Genomic DNA, 19,272 nt, shown 5'->3' on the forward strand with positions numbered 1-19,272 from the left:
AGGGAAGGGGGAATAAATGCGCTTGGAAAGCCATGAAAACACCCTTTCAAGTCAGCCTGATGAAAACTTCATGTTCCGCAGCCCTCTGCTTCAAGGAGAGGAATCCATTTCAGAGGCAACGCCGTATATTTTTCCTATTGAAACCTTCTAAATCTGCTGGAGCATTAAAAATATTTGGCATTTCCACAACGCGTTTCATTCCCGGCTCCAAATGCCTTTTACAGACATTCATTAATTAAGCCCCATAAAACCTTTGGGAGAAAGGGAAGCAGGACTTATTAATCTGCTCTTTGTGTGGCTGTGGTGCCCTCTGCCCTGTGCTGTGTTTTGGGATCTCTGCTCCTGCCGCCCCCAGCCCTCATCCTGCAGCACCAGCTCCATTCCATCCTGCAGCACCAGCTCCATTCCATCCTGCAGCACCAGCTCCATTCCATCCTGCAGCACCAGCTCCATTCCATCCTGCAGCACCAGCTCCATTCCATCCTGCAGCACCAGCTCCATTCCATCCTGCAGCACCAGCTCCATTCCATCCTGCAGCACCAGCTCCATTCCATCCTGCAGCACCAGCTCCATTCCATCCTGCTCCCCCCAGTGCTGCTTTACCTTGGCATCACCCCCCTTCTTCTTTACAAGGTTTACCCTTCACACTTCCACAGGTTCATTTTATAGGTTCTTATAGATATTGTGCTTTTGTTTTAGGGTCTGGATCTATCACATCCCCTCTGCCACCCGGCCCGGAGCGTCGCATCTCAGCTCCCCATCAGGAAAAGCTCTGCACGCTGTAAATGCCTTTCACATGTTCCCCAGATCCCAGTTAAACAGAACCCCTAAAGTCCCCCTAAAAGCATGAAAAATGCATTTATACAGCGCTGGAAGGAAGATATATTCCATAATGGCTCTGCTGACCGGGCGTGCTGACTTGTGTCATGCAGAGAGGGAACTTTGGGGGGGTATTTTGTGCTGTTTCAAACCACCGATGGGACTTCATCTCTCTCAGCAGATCCAGGAACTTCCTCGTTAGCGTTATTGTTTGATTTTATGGGCCATTTGATATTCCTTTTTATTCCTGTTGCTTATTTGCTGAGTGCACTCAGCCCCGTCCCCGCGGAGCCTGACTTATATCTAAGGTGATTTTTATGAGCAGTGTTAGTGCAGCAGCTCTGCTGTAATACATTGATCCTGCACACACAGCCTGACAGTGCAGCCCTGCTCTCCTACTGTGGAGGGCTGTGATCCCCCCATAAAAGCTCAAATCTGACTTCCAGGTTAAGAAACAAAGAGATCAGCCCCAAACCGTGAGCATCCCTCCTTTTCCTGATGCTCCCTGTAAGACATAGGGATGATTGAGCCCCATTCTCACCTCCATCCCCCCCCCCAAAGCACAAGGCCCAGCACTATGCCCATTCTGCACACCCAAGCTCCTGCCTGTCACAGCCACAAGTCCCACATCTGTGCTTCACATGCCCCCCACACTTGTCCCACTAACACTCAGTGGTGGCTCTGCACGCTGCTGTCACTCCACACCATTCCTTGTGGCTGGAGGCGGCCGCCAGCTGGAGCTTTTTTTTGCCCGAATCCTGCTAGATTCTCCCCAACACAACGCAGCCTCTCGCCTCCCTTCGTGCTGTCAGCACAGAGGAGCCATTGGGTGACCTCCCTTTCATGCTGCCTCCGCACAGCGCCAGCACCAGCGCTGCTCCATCTCCTGCTGGCACAGCTGATGCTGGTGGCATTTCTGATGCTGGTGGATGCCCCCTCTCCATCCCTGCTTGGCTGCTCCCCACTAATCCCCGTGTAATCCCAGCAAGCACATGAGCTGGGGAAGCACGTGGGCTGGGGTACGGCCTGCACGTGCCAGGGCTGTCCCTTCCCCTTCCTTCCATTTCACCCCATTAGGATGCCCTGCTTGTTTCTCCACACCTCCATATTCCAGCACATAGATGCTCCAGGTCCCTTTTAGGAGGCTGTGAGCATGGCACAGCCCCTCCTCCCCACTCACAAAGCTTCCATAGGGCACAGAGCAGCCCCTATTGCTGACCACAGAGCAGCCCCTATTGCCCACCACAGAGCAGCCCCTATTGCCCACCATAAGCAGCCCCTATTGCCCATCACCGAGCAGCCCCTATTGCTGACCACAGGGCAGCCCCTATTGCCCACCACAGAGCAGCCCCTATTGCTGACCACAGAGCAGCCCCTATTGCCCTCCATAGAGCAGCCCCTATTGCACATCACAGAGCAGCCCCTATTGCCCACCATAGAGCAGCCCCTATTGCCCATCACCGAGCAGCCCCTATTGCTGACCACAGGGCAGCCCCTATTGCCCACCATAGAGCAGCCCCTATTGCTGACCACAGAGCAGCCCCTATTGCCCATCACCGAGCAGCCCTTATTGCCCACCACAGAGCAGCCCCTATTGCCCACCATAGAGCTGAAGCAATGGTGCATCACAGCATCCTGCTGTGATGGAGACCCCTGGCTTCTTGGCCAGGGGAAAGCTCAGCCATCTCATCCCATACAGATACCATCTGTGTGCCCATAGGTGCAGGCATCGCTGTGCCCCCCTTGGCATTGCTGAAGAACAAGCAGGAGCAGCAGGCACGAGCACAGAGCCAGCAGCAGCTCCATACGTGGGGTTTGCTTTGCAGGACGGCTGTGCATCACTCAGGATCCTTCCCCTCCCAGCATCGTTGTCCGCCCCCAGCTCCGTCCGACGGAGCCGGGATGCATCGAAGCGGCCCCGCCCGGTTCACACGTGTCGTCCCCCCGGTGAGCAGCGGGTCGGCTCCGGCGGCAGGTGCTGCGGGAAGCGGTTCCCATCCGTGCAGCCAAACCGCAGCCATTCGGCCGCGCTCCCCCGGACCAGTTTGGCTTCTCTCCTCACCTGGCAAAAGAACACACGGCAGCGAGAATAAACACGGAGGGAAGCGAAAGCCCCTCGCGGCCCAACGCGCTCGGTCTGTGTTCCAAGAAGTAATGAAGCCCAGGGAGTGGAAAATACTTGTCACTTGGCGGCGGACGGAGGCTCGCAGCGCGTTGCCGGCTGCGGATGGGGCGCACCGCGCCGATCCCCGCCGCCCGGACACGGGGAAGGATTTGGCTCCGTCGTTGTTCCCCCTCTCCCCCCCGAGCTGTCCCTCGAGCTGGGCTGGAATGTGCGTGGTAGGGACAGAACCAATCCCATTAGCACCAGCGGATTGTTTTTCGTTCGGTTTTCCTGTTGCTGAATCACCCGAGGCTCCGCTCCTCCCGGGTGGGGTGTGGGGAGGAGGATGGGGAGCGGATCCCCCCCCCACCATTAGCCCCGTCCGACCCGTCCTCATCCTCATCCTCACTCCTTCTCTGATGAAGGTTTACTCCCCCACGGCCCCGGGATGATGAAGCTGCTCGGACAGCAGCAGAATGTGGCCGTGCGCTCAGCTCGGTCAGAACGAGCTCGGGCCCCTTTCCATCATCTTCAAAACACGCGCTCTGAGAAAGGCCCAAAACCGCCGTTTCCTCCTCATTGTGTTTCCTTATCAAAGCCCTTCATTCCTCCGCCGTGACACACGGACAAGCCGTGAGTGGCTGCTCTGTGCCCGGCTGGGAAGCAGCGGGGGGAGCAGCGGGTGCAGCCCCGACCATCAGTGCTACGGACTGAACTGTGATGGACATAGGGGGGCGCACAGGGGGGGCTTCTGGGGCCCTTCCCCACCCCCATCCCAGCCCAGGGGAGGGGGATCCGTGTGTGAATGCGCTGCAGTGTGTGAGCGGCAGTGGAGCGGGGCCAGCTCCGGGCAGCTGAGACTTCAGGAGGGCAGGGGGGGGGTTTGGGGGGGGTCTCTTGGGAGGGTGAAGAGGCAGCAGCAGCGGCAGCCGGACCCAGCGGGGCTGCGCACAGCGGCACCGAGCGGCGCCGGCACCGAGCGGCGACACGGCACCGACCGGGAGATGCTTCGAGGTCCAGCGTGGGGGGCTGGGGGGGCAGCTCGCCGCCTCCCCCCGGCTCTTTGGACACCGTGGGGCCGCTGCTGGCTCCAGCGCAGCTGACAGTCCCCACCTACCGGCCTGCGCTTCCCTCCCGAGCGTGGCTGAGCTGGAGCCGTAGGGAGGACGTGGCCCTTTGCAGCCCCCGATGCCCACCGTGGGGTCACACCACCCCCCCATGGCATCGCTCCGTGCACACGGGGCCACACACCGCGATTTTTTGCTTTCCCCGTGAAAAAACTTCCAAAGAGGGAAATTGGAGGAAAAAGGCGTCGGGTGGAACCGAGCCCGGCTGCCTGCGGGGGGGTGGAACCAGCGGATTTCATGCGTCTCTCCTCATTGCAGCGGGGTCCCTCCTCACCTGCTCCTTCCTGGGCACGGCTCCCTGCGCCCCGAGCCAGCACTGAGGAATCCGATCCAGCCTGAAGGCGAGGAGTCTGTTTGCAGCCCCAGAGGGACCGGCAGAGCCCGCAGCGCGCAGGGTCTGCCAGCTGTCCGTCCCACCTCCCCCCTGCGCTGGGGGCACTTGGGCAATAAGGGGTTAATGTGTAATGAGGGATTGGGGGGCTGGGAACCCACCAAGGGATCCCAGAGGGTTTTGATCCCTCCTGCTCCATCGTTGGGTGCCGGCATCCTCACCAACACCCCGAGCTCCATGTGGGTGCTGCAAATGGGGCTCTGTGGGTGCACACTGCAGCCCTCGAGCTGCATTGACTTACAGCCATCGGTGCTGCTTCTTGCACAGAATCAGGACCAACCCCACACCTCCAAGGCTCAGACCCACACACAGAAACCACTGAACCAACCCTGGTACAAACCTTTTATTTCTCCTGCTCTGTTTGCAGTGTGGGGCCGGGTTCACTCCCTGCACCCATCTCAGTGTGTGTGGGGGGGGGGGAAATGCCCGGAGGGGTTTGTACCCCCAGGACTCTGCAAATGAGGGGGGCTGGGACAACATGGACTGCACCAACACCGAGCTGAGCTGCCAGAAAGCAACACCAAGAAGTGCACCCCAATTATGGACACGAGACCCCCACCCACAGCACCCCCCCCCAACCCAGATACGTTGCACTGTGATATAGAGCAGCACTAAATTGGTGGGGCTGGGGGACACCCCCAGGGATGCCCCCTCACCCCACAACGACACACATCGCTGCCCCCTGACATGGGTCAAGTGTAGGGACTGATGGGGGAGGGGGGCACAGGCAATAAGTTACTCTGTACATACATGTTAGGGGGAGGTGGGGGGTTGGGGTGCCACCACTGGGTGCCTGGGCCTGCATGGCAGTGCAAATCAAACACAGAACAATGCACAAAGTGATGGAGATGGGGAGATGGAGATGGCCCCGTGTGCCCCCAGCACTGCTATGGGGAGAGGTTGGGGGGGGCTTCACAATGGGGCCCCCTGGACACCGGCCCTTGTCCCTTATGGGGACACAAAGTCGGTGCCACCTGGTCCTGCTCCGTGGAATGATGTGGAGATGTTGGAGATGGGTCATCCCAGGAACAAGAGGATGGGAAATGCCACTGTCACCTCCCAGAGCCCCGCACTGGTGTCATGGAGAGGGGAGAGCACAGAACCACCCCATACTGCCCCGCAGCCCCCGCCAGGGCCCGGCCGGGTGCTCACATGGGCACGGGGGCGGCGGATCCGCTGCTCTCTGCGCTTTGGCTGCCAACACCAAATCCATTGGCCACGTTCCGGCTCCCGCGAGGACATCGGCGGAAGGGAGTTCCCAGGGCTGAGGCCGGCGCCGTGGGGGCTCAGCCCAGGATGGGGGTCGGGCTGTGCTGAGCCAAAGCCCCCCCTGGACGCTGCCTCTGTCCCACTGGAGCTGTGCCCATAGAGGGGCCCAGGGCTGTGCCCCCCCCCTCCATGCTGGCAGTGGTTGCTGGGCTGTGGGCAGCGGGAGTGCAGCAGTGCTGGCAGTGGGGGAAAGCTGCAGGATGCAGCCGATGGAGACAGGGGGATGAGGCCAGAGTGGGGGCCGGGGGCACCAACATGGGGACAATGGCAGTGAAGTGATGGGAGGTGATGGGAAGAGGTGGAGAACTACAGGATGGTCTTGTCCAGGTCCACCTTGAGTGGCAGCGGCCCCACATCCTCACCATGTGTGGGGCACAGAGTGACGGCGATGACGGGTGGCAGTGGGAAGGCGCTGGGGCCACGCGGGCCCTCCAGGCATTCCCTGTCCCCATTGATGCTCAGAGGCTGAAAGACAACACAGGGCACCTTGTGACCCCGGGCCTCACTGCCCCCAACCTGGGGACACACCATGCAGAGCCACTGCTTAACACCCACCAATGCAGCACCCACAGCATAACAGGAGGACAAGGGGTGGTGGGGACCCCCCAGTCTGTGCCCATACCTGAGTCCTGATGTGCTGCTCGGGGGCGGTCACCAGGCTGGCACAGCTCAGCCACAGCATCACCACGATGGAGAGGAAGAGGCAGGCAGCCAGGATCCAGCGGGGGAGCCCTGAGCGCCTGTAACACCCCCAAACCCCAGAGAAATGGGGCCGCATTATGGCAGTGCACTGGGTATGGGGAGGGGGTCCCAGCAGCCCCCAGCACCTACTTGGCCATGCAGCCCAGGAAGTCGTGCTCTGGTTGTGGTGCATCCGCAGGTTTGGTTTTGCCCCATGGATCCTTCCTGGAGGGGGGAATCTCTTCCTTCTGCTGGGGGCCTGGAAGCAAGAGAGGCAGTGCTGAGGGTGGGCATCACTGTGCAAAGGGTAGGACGCAGGATGTGTGATGCACAGCACATGATACGAGGTGCATAGTGCCATGTCCCCCTGGCAGACCACTCCCTGCAGGGGGGGATGGTGCACAAAAGCCCCTGCAGCTCCTTGCATTGGGTGCCATGGGTTTGGAAGCAGATCAAAGCCACACTTTGCCCCACTGTGGTGGGATTCGGTGCTGCCAGGGGGGCTCCTGCCCCAACAGCAGCAGAGCTGCTCCCTCACCTGTGTGTGGTTGGGGGGAGTGGGCATCAGCCCCTGGTCCCAGCCATTCAGGTTGGGTCATCTGAGCTTCGGGCAGTGGGAAATCCATGTGGGGCTGCGACTGAAGGAGAAGCAGTCAGTGTGATGGTCCCACCTCATTCAACCCCCAGCAGGAAGGACGTGGGACCCCCACCTGGAACACCACCACCTTCCCATCATCCGCCTGCAGGTAGAAGGTCCACGTGGAGGAGATGAAGCTGTGAGCGGAGCTGACGATGTCGGTGCAGAAAGAAGAGACCAAATCCAGCACCGAGAACGACGGCGCCTTCACCTCCGAGCTCTGCAAAGCAATAGGGGACACAGCATCATCCCATCACCCCATTAAACATCACCATGCAGGGACACGGATGGGCTGAGCCCGGCTCTCCTCCACAGCCCCATCCCACACCCCACAGCCACCAAAGGGTCCCTTTAGGACCGACTCCCACCCACAGCCCCATCCCACATCCCCCCCCCCGCTCCCCGCTGCCCCCCAGCCCGTTGCTCCCGCAGCAGCTCATGTCGTTCCCGTTGGCAGCGTCCCCATATCCCGGATTTTTGGCCGTTGTGGCAGTTTGTTATTTTTAACGCATCCCCGCCGGCGTTTTGCCGACCTCCCCTCGAGCGGTCAGAGAGACTGAACGGGAAAGAAATAGGTCAGATGCTGCCTCCCATTATTGTGCTAAATCCGCTCGGCCCGACCGCCTGGGAACCGGAGAGCAGCGCTGGGGGGTGATGCTGCGTCCGACCTCAGGATCTGCCCCATAGAAATGGGATGGAATGGGGGGTTTTTGGGGCCCTCTGCTTCGGCCCCGCTCCCTACAGCACCGCCTGGCTGTGCGTATGGTGCCAGCAGCCCCCACCTCGGGCCAAAGGCTCGTTTAATTACAGCTACATTAATTAAACATGGGAGGAATAGCGTCGCTAATTGCTGGGAAGGATCAAAACCAGGGGAATCCAATGCCAGCATTTAACCCACACCTCCCACCCGGGGAATCCACAGCGGGGTCGGGGGGCACCGGGGGGGGCACCGGGGGGGGGTCACCACCCCAACCCTCCTCACCTGCTCCCTCCTCTGCACATGGGGCAGCTGCTCACGACACCCGGTTCTGCAGCCCCACTGCTCCTCCTCTCCAACGTAGGCCTCGGTGCAGGCTGCAGGATGGGGATGCAGGGTGAGGATGGAGGGGGGGGGGCAGATCCCAGTGCCCCCCACCCTTAAGTTCTATCCCGGAGCTGCTCCCCATAGGGGACAGCGGTGCCACCCCCACCTCCCCGCCTGATCCCATGGGGTGTATGGGATGCAGTATGGGAGGGGTCGGGGTGGGGACGGCCCCGTGTAGGGTCGGGGGGGGGGGGCGCTCACCTGCCTCGCATTCAGCCCTGGTGGTGTTCAGCCCCGCACTCGCATCCACGAAGTGACAGATGGAAAACAGCCGACAGCCGCGGTGACAGGCGCTGAGCACGGCGTCCTACGGGCAGAGGGCACGGAGCTGGCACCCCCCATGGTACTGTCACCAGCCCCACTGCACCCATAGAGCTGTCAGAGCAATGGGGTCTGCGAGGATGCAGCATCCCTGTGTTACTGTTGGACATCCCACATCTCTGTATGGGGCTCTGGAAGGGCTGGGGGGGGGGTGTTGTGTATGGTGGGGGCTGCACGTGTTGGCTGGGTGCATGGGATCTGTATGCATGGGGGGAGGTTGCCATGCATAGGAGGGCTGTGCATGCATGTCAGGGTGTATGTGCATGGGGCTGTGCATGCATTAGGGGGCTGTGCACAGGGGCTGCATGCTGGGGGGGGGTTGGAAAACACTGAGAGGCTGCGAATGCAACACTCCGTGTGTGCCTGGGCTGGGGGGGGATGCACCGTGGGGAGGGGCCTATGGGTGCCGGGGGGGTCCGTAACACATACAATGGGCCCAAATGGGCACAGCCCCCCCCCACCGTCCGGGCAGTGGGGTCTGTCCGGGCTGTTCTACCCGCGGTGGGGTCAGATCTGCGGCCACATTCAGCCCCATCGCCGAGGTCGCACCCCCTGCTTCCCCCCCCCGCCACACCACCACATTCATCCTCAGCACGGCCCCGTTATCCCGGCCCCGATCCGGGGCTCTGAGCGCTCACTTCACCCTCCATCCCCCCCCACCGCGGCCCCCACCGCCCTCGGGGGATGGGAGGCTCCGTGACGGGGATGCAGAAGGGGATCCCAAAGCAGAGTGGGACCCCCGGGGGCAGCCAGGCCTGGGGACGGGCACAGAACCGCGGACACCCCCATCCCTGGTGGGGGCTGCCGGGGGGGCTCAATGGGGAGACCCCAACCCCCAGCGGACCCCCCCCCCCCCCCGTAGCTGCAGGCCCCGACTGCTTGCGGGTGGCGTTGCCCGGTGCTGCCGGTCCCCCCCCCCCGCGGCGTTCCCGGTGCATCCCCTGGTGCCATGGATGCTCCCCCCGCTGCTCCCCATTGATGCCCTCAGCGCTCCCTCCCGGTGCTCCGAACACCTCCGTTACCCCTCCCCGGTTCTCCCGGTCCCCCCCCCCCCGGTGCTCCGGATCCTCCCCCTCCTCCATCCCCTCGCCCCCCCGGCCCACTCACCGCCGCCCGGGGCTGCACTCTGCGGCCGCACTGCCGCTGACAGGGGCCGGTGTCCCCGAGCTGAGCCGAGAACGGATCCCCCCCGGCGGCGGCGGTGACGGTGGCGGCGGTGAGAGCGAGGCCGACAGCGAACAGAGCGGGGGGGCGCGGGGCCGCCATGGCGGGGACGGAACGGAACGGAACGGAGCGGAACGGAGATGCCACCGCCGCCGTTCGGCCCCGCCGTGACGCGCCGTGCGCCGGGCGGGGGCGGCGGGGAGAGTCGGGGGGGGAACCGCAGTGATGCAGCTCCACCGGTACCGGAACCCCCGGAGAGGGTGATTGGCACAGGGAGGATGAGGGGGTGGCAGGAGGGCACGGGCAGGAAGGGGTTAATGGGTAACGGGCGGGGGGAGGGGGGGACAGAAAGCGCTGAGGGGATCCGGGGGTCTCGGGGACAAGGAGGTGTGGGGGGACTGAGGGATGCAGGGACACGGGGGTGCGTGGGGATGGGGGCTGTAAGGGGAGTGGGAGGTGGGGGGGGGCACTGGGGGACCTGGTGGGGACGTGGGGAGATGAAAGGGGCCTGTAGGATGTGGGGGGATCAGGGGGTCGCAAAGTAATTCTGGGAACCTCGGGATGTGGGGGGATACTGGGGGTCGCAAAGCAATGTTGGGAATCTCAGGGTGTGGGGGGATATTGGGGGCGTGGGAGCTCTGGGGCCACGGGGGAGACTCGGACAGATGCAGGGAGACCCGGGGATGTGGGGGGACACGAGGGGGCTGCAGAGGGGCTGGGGGCCTCAAGCTGGGGGCACGCAGGCTCTGCTGGCCATCCCAGCCCCCCCCCCTTAGGCTGCACCGCGCACATCTCTGCTCCCCTCGGATTTCGCCCCCCCCGGCGCAGCTCATTGCCCGGCCCCAGATTTACGGCTTTTATTTTGCGGGGCTTAGCAGACATCAAAGCGTGGGCTCGGCCTCGCGCTCCCAGCCCTGCCCGTCTCCCTTATTGATGGCAGCACCCCAAAGCCGGAGGGGGGGAGGGAGGAGGAGGAGGGCGGGGGGCTCCGCCACCCCCGGCCCTAATGGGGAACTCATGGCCAGAGCGCAGCTGGGGGGCTCCATTGGGCCCCGCTGCTCGTCCGGCCGGTGCGCCTCGTTAGGAGGGGTGGGAGGAACGTGCTCTGGAGGGGCTCGGGTTGGCTGAGCTCCCCCAGCCCCCTCCCAACCCCCCGCCCCCCCCCAGCCCTGCTGCCTCGTGTCCGGCGCCGCTGACAAATGGCAAAGTAAATGGGACAGATTGGGGACTGCTGCCGTAAATCACAGCGCGGAGCTGCAGGTGGGTCCACATCGGCTGTGGGGCAGAAATGGGGCTGCTATGAGCCGGGGGGGTGGGGGGCACAGAACCTGATGGACTGAGCACTGTGCCAGCACCGGGACAATGGGGTACGGGGGGTAATGGGGACGTAATGAGAGTGCTGGGGGCAGTGGAAGCACTGAGGTTACTGGGAGCATTGAGGGGGCACTGGGAGCACTGGGAGCACTGCCAGAGCCGCTCCCCACACCGACCTGCCCCCCTCCTGCACTCCCAGCCCCTCCAGTGCTGTTCTCATAGTAAGAAGGAGCCCCTCCTGGGCACCAACACCGCGCTTGGCAAATATTGACTGCCGGAGACACCCCCCCCCTTCATTCCCCCCTCCTTTGGCACACTTCAGAGCCTCTCAACGCCTATTGCATTTATCACAGTGACCCACATTCCACTCTGCAGCACTCTGTGCCCAATTGGGAGCTGCAACGTCCCCCACAGCCCCCCCCCCAAACCCCACTCACCATTATGGCTTTTTCCCATCAGCATTGGTGCTGTGCAGACAGGGGGGGGCTGCGGGGTGGGGGTGGCACTGAAAGGGTTAAAAGCAGTTATAAATGACCCGACGGATGGACGTGGAAATGCTACAGAGAGGAATAGAAAGAAAACTCGGCCCGCTGGATTCTTGGCATTTCCAGCCTCTTTATTTGTCCCACTGGTCACTTTAGAAGGATGCAGGAGGTCTGACAGCTCCGCTGCGCCCATCCTGGGCTGTGCAATAAAGAGGGGGGGGGTCTGTGTTGTGCAGCCTGACCCCCCTGCAACCAGATGTGCCCAGGTCTGATGAGTGCTGTGATATGCTGGGAGTTCTAATGGGGTGATGTGGGGTGACAATGGGGAGGTGACACCACAGAGCGACAATAAAGGGGTGACAAAGGGGGAGGGGGGGGTGGCAGCACCTCGGGTCCATCGGGGGGTACTTGTAGCTGCCCGGCCCCACTCGGTGCCGTGGGCAGAGCGTCGCACACTCAGCGCTGCAAAGGTCAACGCCAAAGGGCAGCAGCTCCACACTGAGCCCCGCTGACTCAGACGGGGCTGCTGCGGTCACCGCCGTGCCCCGGCCCCGTCCCCACACCGGGTATCCCCGCCCCATCTCTACCCCGACCCCATCCCTCTCCCCGCCCCTCCATCACCATCCCCAGCGGTGACCCCCGATGGGGTCCCCTCCTCAACACCGCCAGCCCCTCCGCGACACCCCGTTCCCCCCCCTCAGCCTTTCACCCACAGGGACCCCACGCAGCCCCGCTCCGGCTGTGTCCACCCCCCCAACCCCCCCCGTCCCGGTGCTGGCAGGCGCAGAGCTGGGGCGGCACTTTCCCATGCTGGGTGTCTCCCTCAGGCTGACATTTTTGGGAAATTTCAACAAAAACACGTCGGGAGGTTCCAACAAAACGGGCCGATGGGAAAAAAAAAGGCAAAAAAAGGCCAGAAAAAAAGGCAAAAAGGCCAAAAAAAAAAGGCAAAAAGGCACCGTTCGGTCGCTTCGCTTTTCCTTCTTCTCTTTCCCCCCCCTCCTCGATCTGTGCCCCCCCCTCGGATGGGCTCCAGCAGCGCTGTAAAGCTGTTTCCATTCCCCACCGCTGTCACCTCTGTCCCTGTGGGTCACCCCAGTCCCTGCGTGGCTTCACCCCTCTCCCCACGCAGCCCTATGAGCGGCACAGTCACATTATTGGGGGGGGGAGGATGAGCCCAACCCTCACTGTCACCCTCAGGTGTCCCCTGCTGCCCCTCGGGGCTGTGACACTGCAGCAGCCCCCGGCTCAGCCCCCCCCCCAGGTCCGGGTTCCGTCCCCATCCCACCATCAGCGTTATGGCCAGGGGGTCCCCCCCACATCCCCTCCTTTGGGGGAAGGGTTGGGGACTGTTGGGGTGCGATAAGGCCCGTGTGTCCATCAGTATGAGGGGGGATGGGCGGCTCTTTGGGCACCCCCTGTGCACCATCCCACGCTGTTCTGCCGCAGGGACACACGGATGGTTGACGGTACCACCGGGAGCTGCTGGCCCGGGGCTCGGTGCCATCGGATCCGATGGGGACACGAGCGGTGTCACCTGCAGCCTCACGGGCCGCCCAACGCTGAGTGAGTCCTCGTTGTCCCCGGGGACACGATGAGCACCGACCCGACGGCACCGCGGAGCCCCTCGGGGTATTTTCTCCCCTTTACTGGAGGGGAAGAGCCGAGTTTATCGCGGAGGAAAAAGACGGAGCTGAAGGGGAAAATAATCCACAAAACAAAAACCAAACCCACAAAACAGCCCCGAGGGCTTCACCGCAATAAGAGCGGGGATGAGGAGGGGGGGGAGCGGCCCCGGGGGCGCGGGAGTGTCCGGGCGGCAGCGCTGAGTCACGGCGGGACGGGATGGAACGGGACGGGATGGAACGGGACGGGATGGAACGGGACGGAACGGCTTCCCCTCATCTACCGGGCGGAGTGTGGGGGGGGAGCACCGGGCACAGCGCAGCGCATCCCGCGGCGGAGGAGCGGAGGAGGCGACGGGCACAGCGGGCACAGAACCGGCACCGGAGCGGCCCCCGAGGACCGGTGTCTTTCTGCCCCCCGGGGGCGGTCCCGGGCCGGGCGGGGCGGGGCGAGGGCGGCATTTAGGGCTTTGGCAGAGCGGGGGCTGCTCAGACTTGTTCGCGACTTCCCCGGACGTGCCGGTGTGCTCCGCCGCCGCGGGCACCGACGGGCACCGACCCCACCCCCATATCCCCCCCCACTATGCTGGCCATGCCGGCCCTTCTATCGCTGCTGTTGCTGTGCCTGCGGCTGCTCCGCGCTGAGCCGCCAGCGTGTGAGTATCGCCCGGGGGGGCTGGGGGGGGCCGTGCCAGAGCGGGCGCCGTCGGGGCTGGGGTTGGGTTTGGGTTTGGGGCGGCCGCCGCGCGGGGACCCCCGGCTCTGTGCCGCCGCTCTTCTCCTCTCTCCTCTCTTTCTCCTCTTCCCCTTCCTTCATTCATTCCGGTCCTTGTGTGCCCCCCCCCCCCCCCCCCCATCCTCCTTTCCGGGATGCGTCCCCTCGGGGCTGCGCTTCCCTCCCCCGGGGCGATGGGAACCCCCCGCCCCATTCCCTCCCCGGGACGGTGTGTGACGGAAACCCCTGACAGCGCCCGACCCCTTCCCTGTGCCCCGCAGAGAACAATGGGAGCCCCCCCGCCTGCTCCCCCACCCCGGGGAGCAATGTCCTCCACCCACTGCCCCCCGGGAGCCATAAGCCCCCTCCTCTCCCCATAGCGGACCCCCTCCGGGTCGCCGTCTCCTGCGGAGCAGCGCAGCTCCGCTCCCCCACCCCGGACAATGGACCCCCCCCCTCCGTCTGGAGAACAATAGCGAACCCCACACGGCGATCCACGACCCCCCCGGCCCGCAGGGCTGACCTCCCCCAAACCCCCCGGAGAACAATAGGCGCCCCTTCCCCCCCCCATGGAGAACAATGAGCCCCCCCCCTCCAGTCCCGGAGAACAATGAATCCCCCCTTCTCCCCCATCAGAACAATAGGGAGCGCCCACCCCTGCGGAGAACAACGGATCGCCCTCAAAAAAGGGGAGCGGGTCCCTGGATGGGGTTGTTTGCTGGGGATGGGGGGGTTGGGGACAGACGTGGAGGTGCGCATCTGGGGTGGGCTCTGCGCTGGGGGTCCCGCTGCGGTACCTTTGGGGTCCCGCGGGGCTGCGAGCGCGGAGCGGCCCCATTCCCGTTCCCCACCGTTCGGATCCTCGGAGCGATGTTCGCCCAGCGCGTCCCGGCCCGGGCTGGCTTTGAGTTGGCACCGCGGTCCCCATCCCACCCCACGTCCATGGGTTCGCTGCGGGTCATTCACGGGAAGTATCACGGAGCGTTGATCGGGGCAGGGCTGCGAAAGCGGCCGCGGCGGGGAAACAAAACGCGGTGGGAGCGAGAAGGGAAAACGCTTCTCCGGGATCCCGAGGAGCCCGTAACGCCGTGGGGTGGCACAGCGCTCCAGAGCTCAGCCCCACCGCCTCACCCCCCCACCCCGAGGCCGCAGGGACCCCCCAGGTCCCGTCCCTCCGCTCGGTGCCCCCGCTGTCCCCACCTCCTTTGTCCCACGGTCGGCAGTTCCGTCCCGCGGCCCCGACGTGCGGCAGCGCTGGAACGGGCGCAGCCAAATCTCCTTTTAGAGAGCGAAGTTCCGCGCTGGAATGCCGAGAGCCGAGGGACGGGCACCAGAACCGCCATCGGCGGAGGAAAGGGCGAGAGGGGGGGAGCGCAGCGGGACGCGGCCCCGTCTCTTCACACCCATTTCGCTTTATTTTTTATTCAGCGCCGCCCAAATCTCCCTTTGTTCTTCGGAGCGATCGTTGCTTTCGGTCTCCGAGAGCCCCAATAAACGTGTCGGGGCTCTCGGACCCCGAACCCGGAGGGGTTTCCCTTTTTCTCTCTCAGCCCTTCAAAAAGCCACGATGTAAAACCGAAAGGCGATCCGGCCCTTCGGAAGAGGAGTGCAAACGTTCCCGACACCTTGAAATGTGCTTTTACTTTATGGCTTTACTTAACACCTGAGCAGCATTGAGTTTTTTACAATAGGAAGGCAATAAAACCCCATGCAGGTATTCTCGCTGCTCGTTCCACCTCCCCCCCCCAACCCCCGGCCCGCTCCGCTCCCATCTGAAAACTTCACACTTTTCCCTTTTATAACACGTGTGGCTGCGAAAGAAAAAGGAATGACTGCGAAAAGGAGAAAGACGAAGGGAACGCAGCCCCGTCCGCGCTGTGCTTTGTGCTGCACATCGGATGGGGGCTGCCCATGGAGGGGGGGTGGATGGGGGGGGAACTGAGGGGTGATGGGGGCTGCAGCCCACCCGGGTGTGGGGGTTGTTAGGAGCCCCCCCCCCCATCCCCCCAGCACTGAGCGGCTGCTGAAAGCCGATCAGGGCCGGGAGGTCGGAGGGGAGCGGAGGTCGAGGCGCTTTCCGGGAGGTAATTAGCGATATTAGCCCGGCACGCGCGGCCCCGCAGCGCCTCGGCAATGAGTGCTGGGGGATGGCAGCCCCGTGTCGTTTTCCCCCTGCGGAACGTGCGAACAGCCCGCTGTGCTTTGAAGCCTTTCGGTGCGCGGTTTGTTCTCCTCCCGAAGCAGTGAAGTGAGGGCAATGGGCGCTGGGCAGGGGGGGATGGGTTGGGAAGAGGGGGGTTCCCCCCATAACCCCGCAGCGCAGTGTTACAGCACATGGTTTGCATTAGGGTGCTCAGCGGTGCGGTGCACACCGCGGTGGGACGCCGGTGAGCAACAGAAAGCCTAAAAAAACCACCCCATTGTTGCTTTGAAACGGGGGGAAAAAGGCAGAGCTCAGCCCCCAACCGGGCACGGAGCGATGCGCACCGGCCCCACAACGGCACCGCAGCTTCCCCGAGCCCGCGGGGGTCGCCCGTTGTGCGGTGCCGCGCCGCGCATCGCTCCCCCTTCCCGTTGTCTCCGGCCGCAGACCCGGCGGTGATCTCCCCCCAGGACCCCACGCTGCTCATCGGTTCCTCCCTGACCGTCACCTGCACCGTCAGCTCCGACCTCCGCCTGCGAGCGCAGGACCTGTACTGGACTCTGAACGGCCGCCGTCTGCCCGCATCCTCCTACACCGCCCTCGGCCCCACCACGCTCAGCGTGGCCCTCACCCGGCTCAACGGCTCCCGGCAGCAGTCGGGGGACAACCTGGTGTGCCACAGCCGCGACGGTGGCATCCTGGCCGGCTCCTGCCTCTATGTTGGATGTACGTCGGGGCTGCTCCATCGTGCTGCCGTCTCCCCTCGTCGCAGCTCAGTCGCCCCAAGGCTGCCCGAGGAGGTTTTGGCACTTCGTGTTGAAATTACAGTTGTCCGAATCAATAATCGTTAAGATGTTTATCTCGGGGCTATTTTAAGGATGATTTTACGTTCTAAGAATACGAGAGGCTTAACTGGGAACGGGAGAGCTTATTTGTATTTATTTCTTTTCTTTCGGTTGCTGTTCCCAAATGCAAACAGCTCCGTTGCTCAGCACAGCCTGCAGTCCCCATGGCTGTCCCCATTCGGCATTGGCTTGGCTTGCAGACACGTTGTCCCTTTGGCTGCTGCTCACGGAGCCCCTTCACGTCCCTTTGTCCTTTCATCCTCTTCCAGTGCCCCCAGAGAAACCAGTCAACATCTCCTGCTGGTCCAAGAACATGAAGGACCTCACCTGCACGTGGGCCCCGGGGACGGAGGGGGAGACCTTCCTGCACACCAACTACACGCTCAAGTACAAGCTCCGGTAGGCGCCATCGGGTGGATTCCTGCCCTTCCTCCCAGTGCGAACAGTGGGATTTCGAGGGCTTATAGGGGGGTGTGGGGATGGTAACCCAACACCGCTGCTGACGGCGTTAAGTGGTGGATAAATGAGGCGTGGGCCCGGCGTGGTGCTTTCCTTGGGCAGGTGTGTGGGTCCCGCTGGGCTCACAGCCCCGGGGCTGTGCTTGATGCAGGTGGTACGGCCGTGACAACACGTGCCAGGAATACCACACAGCCGGGCCCTACTCCTGCCACATCCCCAAGGACCTGGCCCTCTTCACGCCCTATGAGATCTGGGTGGAGGCCTCCAACAGGCTGGGGGTGGCTGTGTCTGATGTCGTCATGTTGGACATCCTCGATGTGGGTGAGTGTTGGGTTCCAGGGCTCTGGCCTGAACCCACGGAGGATGGTTGGGGTTGGGTTGAACCCATTGGGAACTGCTGTCCTTGTGCCCACAGTCACCACCGACCCTCCATCCGACGTGCACGTCAGCCGTGTGGGTGACCTGGAGGATCAGCTCAGTGTGCGCTGGAGCTCCCCGCCAGCGCTGAAGGATTTCCTCTTCCAAGCCAAGTACCAGATCCAATACCGCGTGGAGGACAGCTCGGAGTGGAAGGTTGGGGGGCACCAACGGGGCAGCACTGACCATCTGTGGGTCGGTGCCATGGTTCTGAGCCATAGCCTTGTTCTATAGGTGGTGGATGACGTGGGTAACCAGACCTCGTGCCGCCTGGCTGGCCTGCGCCCCGGCACCGTCTACTTCGTCCAGGTGCGTTGCAACCCCTTTGGCATCTATGGCTCCAAGAAGGCTGGAATCTGGAGCGACTGGAGCAACCCCACAGCCGCCTCCACGCCACGCAGTGGTGAGCGCCGCCGCCTGAGCCCCCTCCCCATCTGCTCCCCCCCTTTCCTGTGCACGCACTGAGGCCGCTCCCGCTGTGTGCCCAGCACCTGGATTTCTTGCAAAGGAGCCAATTCCCCGCTCTGATTTCCCAGCGGGGAGGCAGAGAGCCACGCGTTTCCCCACCCAGGTCCTCCCTGCACTCCTCGCATTGGGGATGGGCTGCCAGCACAGCCCTGAGCCCCCATCCCCTCCCTGTCCCTGCAGAGCGCACGGCGGGGGGCTGCGACCCCAAGGGAGGCGAGCAGAACACGACGCTGCGTCGGGAGCTGAAGCAGTTCTTTGGGTGGGTGAAGAAGCACTCGTATGGCTGCTCCAACCTCAGCATCAAGCTGTACGACCAGTGGCGCGTGTGGCTGCAGAAATCCCACAAAACACGCAACCAGGTAGGTAAGGAGCCTTTCACACTTCTTTCTCCCCACTGTGGGGCTGTGGACTCCCCCCGTCCCCAAAGCATCCCCCTCTCTGAGGGTGGCCTCGAAGCAGGGCTCTGCTCTCTCTGCAGGTTCTACCCGGCGATAAGTTGTAGCCCCCGCAGGGCTGAGCGCCGGCAGCACCGCGCTGGGTGCCCAAAGCCCCCCCGGGGCCGCCCGCCCCGTCCCTGCCACCACAGTGCACTGAGGGGGGGCTCAGTAGTGGCTGGAGCTCGGCGCAGCCCTGCAAGACGCTGCAGGGGGGTTTTGCTTGGGGGGGAGGCTGGGGCCGGCCTTGGCAGCCCCCTGGGGGCGGTGGCAGTGCCATGGGCCCCTCAGGAGCACGGCCCCCATGGCAGCGAAGGGACCCCTCAGCCTCACCTGGAGCCTTTGTTCCTTAACCATGACCTGGAGCAGCAACTGGGGTGAAGGGGGGTGGGGGATCCCCGTGGCCCCCAAACCCAAGGGGTGTAGCCCCCCCATCCCAAGCCAGGATGCAGTTTGGGTGTTTTGGAGGGGCCATGGGTGCCATGGGGCCGCGTGCGAGCGCATGGGGGTTCTGTCCCCAGAGAGCTGCGTGGGGCTGGTTTGAGGCTGCTGGGGTTTGCCCAGTGCCTGCTCCAATTTTGATTCAAACCAGCCTTATTTTGGTTACATTTCAGTCAATTAGGAACAGATTTAAGCTTAATGCCAATAAACCTCGTTAAACCCCACCGGGGCCTGCGTCAGTGGAGCAGCAGCAGCACGCGGGGACGGGGATGCAGCGGGCAGCCAAGCTCTGGGATGGGGCCACAACCATGTCACCACGTCCCTGGGCT

At 63.3% G+C, this 19,272-nt stretch overlaps 3 protein-coding genes across 7 annotated transcripts in view; 1 reads left to right on the plus strand and 2 right to left on the minus strand.

The window, feature by feature from the left end:
• Positions 1-3,324, minus strand: part of KLHL26 (kelch like family member 26) — a 19,232-nt gene extending 15,908 nt beyond the window's left edge. For 2 of the 3 annotated variants that reach the window (XM_015886107.2, XM_015886106.2), the window contains exon 1: positions 2,882-3,323. The gene's annotated coding sequence lies outside the window, so the exon portion shown is untranslated. Of the gene's footprint in view, positions 1-2,881 lie in introns of all 3 variants that reach the window. The other variant, XM_015886108.2, reaches the window with a different exon arrangement.
• A 1,445-nt stretch (positions 3,325-4,769) lies between these two features.
• TMEM59L (transmembrane protein 59 like) lies at positions 4,770-9,850 on the minus strand. Its single transcript, XM_015886118.2, has 8 exons — positions 9,541-9,850; positions 8,314-8,419; positions 8,011-8,102; positions 7,102-7,248; positions 6,930-7,029; positions 6,542-6,650; positions 6,333-6,450; positions 4,770-6,175 (listed from the first exon to the last, which is right to left on the minus strand). The coding sequence occupies exons 1-8, from the start codon at positions 9,697-9,699 to the stop codon at positions 6,017-6,019; spliced, it is 990 nt and encodes a 329-aa protein (XP_015741604.1). The 5' UTR covers positions 9,700-9,850; the 3' UTR covers positions 4,770-6,016.
• Positions 9,851-12,967: 3,117 nt separating this feature from the next.
• CRLF1 (cytokine receptor like factor 1) lies at positions 12,968-19,167 on the plus strand. 3 transcript variants are annotated; one of them, XM_015886706.2, is made up of 8 exons: positions 12,968-13,677; positions 16,350-16,605; positions 16,994-17,123; positions 17,335-17,504; positions 17,599-17,756; positions 17,835-18,003; positions 18,249-18,431; positions 18,547-19,167. In XM_015886706.2, exons 1-8 carry the CDS (start codon positions 12,991-12,993, stop codon positions 18,561-18,563), a joined length of 1,770 nt encoding a protein of 589 aa, XP_015742192.1. In that variant the 5' UTR covers positions 12,968-12,990; the 3' UTR covers positions 18,564-19,167. The 3 variants fall into 3 exon arrangements, with proteins under 3 accessions (XP_015742192.1, XP_015742191.1, XP_015742193.1); XM_015886705.2 differs by having other exon boundaries at positions 12,976-13,677; positions 18,249-18,427; XM_015886707.1 differs by having other exon boundaries at positions 13,570-13,677; positions 16,327-16,605; positions 18,249-18,427.
• Positions 19,168-19,272: the final 105 nt, after the last annotated feature.

Source organism: Coturnix japonica, chromosome 28, assembly GCF_001577835.2.
Source record: "Coturnix japonica isolate 7356 chromosome 28, Coturnix japonica 2.1, whole genome shotgun sequence".
In the NCBI taxonomy this organism is placed as follows: domain Eukaryota; kingdom Metazoa; phylum Chordata; class Aves; order Galliformes; family Phasianidae; genus Coturnix; species Coturnix japonica.

Excerpts from the sequence above, each read along its gene's own strand:
- TMEM59L (XM_015886118.2), bottom strand. The coding sequence starts at position 9,699 with ATGGCGGCCCCGCGCCCCCCCGCTCTGTTCGCTGTCGGCCTCGCTCTC. Across the intron at positions 8,420-9,540 it reads GAGTGCAGCCCCGGGCGGCG|GACGCCGTGCTCAGCGCCTG; the intron begins GTGAGTGGGCCG and ends CTCTGCCCGTAG. Across the intron at positions 6,651-6,929 it reads CTCCCCCCAACCACACACAG|GCCCCCAGCAGAAGGAAGAG; the intron begins GTGAGGGAGCAG and ends TCTTGCTTCCAG.
- CRLF1 (XM_015886705.2), top strand. The coding sequence starts at position 12,991 with ATGAGCACCGACCCGACGGCACCGCGGAGCCCCTCGGGGTATTTTCTC. Across the intron at positions 13,678-16,349 it reads CCGCGCTGAGCCGCCAGCGT|GACCCCACGCTGCTCATCGG; the intron begins GTGAGTATCGCC and ends ATCTCCCCCCAG. Across the intron at positions 18,428-18,546 it reads CCCACAAAACACGCAACCAG|GTTCTACCCGGCGATAAGTT; the intron begins GTAGGTAAGGAG and ends CTCTCTCTGCAG.